At 48.3% G+C, this 4,421-nt stretch overlaps 1 protein-coding gene across 1 annotated transcript in view; it reads right to left on the reverse strand.

The window, feature by feature from the left end:
* Positions 1–592: 592 nt before the first annotated feature.
* The window catches only part of LOC119101662 (pupal cuticle protein G1A-like), a 5,886-nt gene continuing 2,057 nt past the window's right edge, over positions 593–4,421 (reverse strand). Inside the window, exons 2-4 of the mRNA XM_037225077.1 lie at positions 2,332–2,377; positions 1,737–2,087; positions 593–663 (exon numbers count right to left, since the gene is read on the reverse strand). Of these exons, the coding sequence (XP_037080972.1) occupies positions 593–663; positions 1,737–2,087; positions 2,332–2,377 (468 nt within the window). The remainder of the gene's footprint in view (positions 664–1,736; positions 2,088–2,331; positions 2,378–4,421) is intronic.

The raw sequence follows: 4,421 nt of genomic DNA on the forward strand, positions 1-4,421 counted from the left end.
CATAATCAGGGGTATAGTTTCTTATTCAGCTCGGGGGGAGAAGGGCTCCAACTCCCCAACTTTGTTTGGTCTAAATCCATGAAGAAACCCGTGTGTTAGCAGACTTTTGGGGGCAGGTTGCGTCATTTTTCACTGCTCACCTCGCAGCTTGTATTGTGAAGCTACACCTCTGTCCATAACGATTACAGCGCGGCTTTGGTGCATTCGCACTGTGCTTTCCGATCTGAAGTGATTGTTGCACATACATCTGTGACTCGATTGGTTTGGAAACTGATCTGTCGCATGTGCATGTGGCCAAGGAAGTATACATATACACATGCATGCATATACACAGAGAAAACATGCACTCCAAAGTGCGAAACAGTATTATTCACCTTCGGCAGAGGTCGGTATGTGCCAAGGTACGAACGCATAACAAACTTTGAAGCCGCGAGGGTATCTTGGTTTTTGTATATTGGAACCAGTTTGATGCTCACAAAAACGTTTATGACATATGCAATGACTCTCTGAAGAATGCTTTCGCATAAACAGCTTTTTGTTATTTGAGTTTACAGCTTTTATACTTTTCGCAGCACCCAAGCTTGGTTCGCCGTCACGGAAGTCTTTTGCTGAGTCTGGGAAACCAGAGGCCCGGGGTCTGGCTCCCCGCGTTGCCCGCCTTTCCTGCCAGGGTGAGAGGCAGCCGACGCCATATAGCGTCAACAGCTAAATGCGTTGGAAAACCTCAATGACACACAACAAGCTTTCGCGTAGCTAAACACGGTCAATCTTTAGATGTTTCTGCCGAAAGGGAATGTTTCACATTTGAAGATACTGAAGCAAGCATGAAATGCAATGAAGTAAGCTTGCGTATAGGTATTGGTGTACTTGTAAGCAGAAAACATTCCTCTAGTTAAGGTAATTTCCCTGTTAAGTAAGCATGTTCCTCGATGTGTCATTGTTTGATGATGTCATCGTACCTTGCATGTCATTAATCGAGGGCCAATTAAGGTCCTTATATCTGAAAAAATTGCTTACAAACGCTAGATCTGAACGACTCGTCAATTGTGTCTTTCTTGGCCTTGTTCACTGCATGGCTCATGAAGTGGCAGAATTTGAATGACGTTATTATGACGTCATGAATGTCAAGGTGATCTTAAAATCCCCTCCCCGAAATTTTCTCTTCACCTTCGCGGCCGTGTGAATCAGAGGGTAGATGGGCTGAGGTCTTAGAAAAAGACAAGGCTGGAAACTGCACAGAATGATCTACCAGATGGCTATTTCAGTTCAAAACCACATACAAATTTGGAACACCCCCTTTACATTCACCTAGCTTACAACTTTTGTTGTAACCATGCCGTAGCGAAGGCATTGCTAAAATACCACCATTGCATAAAGACATATATTTGTGAAGAATGAAACATCCTTGAATTATGCATGAAGATGTTGGTGCATAACCTCACAGGTGATCCTCTCTGCGGACAGCAAGAAATCCATAGGGCTTCTTCAGCATGCATCAGACGAAATCGAGGCCCGTTTGCGCGCCATCCTTTCCCTGAAAATGACCCCATTCCCGACAACACCAGCTCGTGACGAGCTGTCGGCTTATTCCGCCGTCTCAACAGCGACATCCTGCACCTTCGCGATGTTCAGCGGCAGACCGAAGCCATAGCCAGCAGCGTAGCCGTGGGCCAGGCCGAGGCCAGCTCCGCAGCCGTGGGCCAGGCCGAAGCCAGCTCCGCAGCCGTGGGCCAGGCCGGCGTAGCCGACCACGGCTGGGGCGGCGGCGTAGGTGGTGATGGCCGGCGCGGCGGCGGCGTACGTGGCGACGGGCGCGGCCACGGCCACGGGAGCGGCGTGCTCGACGGTGGTGGACCTGACGATGGGCGCGCCCTGGCTGTAGGAGACGCCGACCGGGCGGCGCACCGTCGAGATGACGGGGCTGATGGAGGCGAAGGCGTGCGCTTCGTCGGTGCGGTAGGCGAAGTTGCCGCCGAAGCGGTGGCTCTGGATGACGGCCGAGTCGTGGCTGGGGGCCCGCACAGGGTGGTGGCCGGGGCGATGAGGCCGGCGCTGGCACAGGCCAGGCTGGCGCACAGGACGGCGATCTGCCAGCAAAGCGTAGCATGTTCCAGCAACACGCAACACAACAGCTGTAGCGTAACAACTGTAGTCAGCATTACTACCCGCACAGACGCACCCCGGTGTCAACCAAAACAGAAAGATAAAACGCTCGATTTTTACTAAAATCAGATCACATCTCAATATTACTCTACCGTAACATTTCAGTTGGCAAGTGATCGTTACTGATGGCAATGGACGCCACTTAAACATACCACCCGGCAGACCCACCACTTTCATGATGATGCTGTTTGGCTGCGTCGGCAGATGAGAATGACTAGAGTGCGGCTGACTGGGCCTTTATACCCCTCTCTAGTGACGTCACTCTGAGGCCTAGTATCCTCACCAATGGCTCTTCGGCGGTCGGAGCCTCCATCAAGGTCGTGGCGTTGGGAGTGTCCCGTTTCCAACCACAAATGTTGGAGATTATTGCCGGGATCGACCTGGCGCTCGCATTACGAGCGAGGTCGTAGGTCAAGTAGGTGCAATTTGAACCATGCAAAAATTGGAACCACTGATCGCAGATTCATGTTATCTTTCAGCCAAAAAAATATTAAAAAGTTGCAGGGTAGACATTGTTACGCATTTACGTGCAGGCTGTTTCAACAGCGAGTTTGTTTTATGTATTTGTGCAACATTTTCACGATTCTTCTTTCCTGTTCAACAAATACGGAAAACATAAGCTTTTCCTATTGCAAAAAGCTGAAGATCACGGGCGGAAAACGGGTTTGAAGACCCGCCGTTGCAGCGACACGAGATTAACCGATCCTGACAAGGGGAGAAAATCATCGATCGCATTGGCAAAAGTGTGGGTCGACGCATACGGAAGGTCCCGCGCTTTCGTGCGCATCCCATGTATCTGTCCGTTTTAGGGTAGTATCAAGGATGCATGTCACACTCAGCAGCCAGAGCGGATAAATACGTGAAACCAATGCATGGCGCAGGCGATGCACCGGCTACAACGCACAGGTCCATCTCAAAACTGCTTGATCCACTGATGCGTCAGGACTCAAGCAGAAAGCAGCCAGTGCCGTACGCCATATTGGGCTAGATTGGGATTGTTCGGATGTTCGCGAGAAATAGGCCCCTTCCGTGGTTTTGACATTCCACCAAAAAAACTAAATGGCATAAATGTCAAGTTTCAGTTATAGATTAAGCTGATCGGAAGCCTCCATTGCCGTGATATTCGCCTCTTGAAAACGCCTCGCTATTCTAAAGAACGAGAACTACGCTATAAAATTACTGTAAAAGCTTAACGAATAAAAGCAGCAGCTCGGCATTGGATACATATCAAGAGCTCAATTATCAAACTTAGCTGTCTTCTTATTTGTGTTGTGTTTTGCGCGGTGGCTCCACCCCGCGAATTCCCGACCCACTTCCGACCAATATGCTGTTCTTGTAGTTGCTTGCAACCTAATGACCGGTTGATCGCAAGCGGTGTGTTAAAGCTTCATGCTTTGCCTGCTGTCTTGGACTATGCTGTGTGGTGTGTGTGGTGTGTGTGTGTGTGTGTGTGGTGTGTGTGGTGTGTGTGTGTGTGTGTGTGTGTGTGTGTGTGTGGTGTGTGTGGGTGTGTGGTGTGTGTGTGTGTGGTGTGTGTGTGTGTGTGTGTGTGTGTGTGTGTGGTGTCGTGATTCTATAGCTGCATTTGCAAAGGCATGTATGAACCTGGTGGTACAAAATACCACATTATTGTTATTACATTGTAAAGCTGATGCATCTCTTCAATTTATCCTGGAACTGCTCAGGTAACTACCCTCTATCCACGACTTTGTCTTTGACAACATTTTGAGGAATGCAATATTAGTATGACATTAATGACAGTAGCAAACCAAACAATGCTGTGAATATTTGTGGATAGGGTTGGGATGCAACCCCATCTCATTACATATTATAGTTGTAAGGGACTGAATCCCACGTCACACCAATTTTGCATCATCATCATCTTCCTTAGGTATGCAAGTGCACATAAACAACATTATGTGATGGATAAATAATTTCCATGAAAGTGATCAGATATGGAATTTTGGCAGCTGTTCCATTAGATGTTTCAAAGTTCAGGCTTGTTAACTGCTATCTAAGTGCAATTATATCAAAGGTCTGATAAAGGCCAGTTCTTCCCTTGAAAGCTGATGATAATTATAGCACTCACCTTTTTTGCTTAGATATGCCAGGGACCTGCAATGAAATTGTCATAGACAGACGCCTAGGAGGGAGGCATGGAAAGAAGAGCTGTCAGAAGAATGTGTTGCTGTGAATAGATTTTGGACGGGGTCTGTGCCACAAGCCACCAATAGTGAGAACTGTGCACGCTGTTTAAG

The sequence above is a fragment of the Pollicipes pollicipes genome, unplaced genomic scaffold, assembly GCF_011947565.3.
Source record: "Pollicipes pollicipes isolate AB1234 unplaced genomic scaffold, Ppol_2.1 Scaffold_4881;HRSCAF=5763_pilon_pilon_pilon, whole genome shotgun sequence".
NCBI lineage: Eukaryota > Metazoa > Arthropoda > Thecostraca > Pollicipedomorpha > Pollicipedidae > Pollicipes > Pollicipes pollicipes.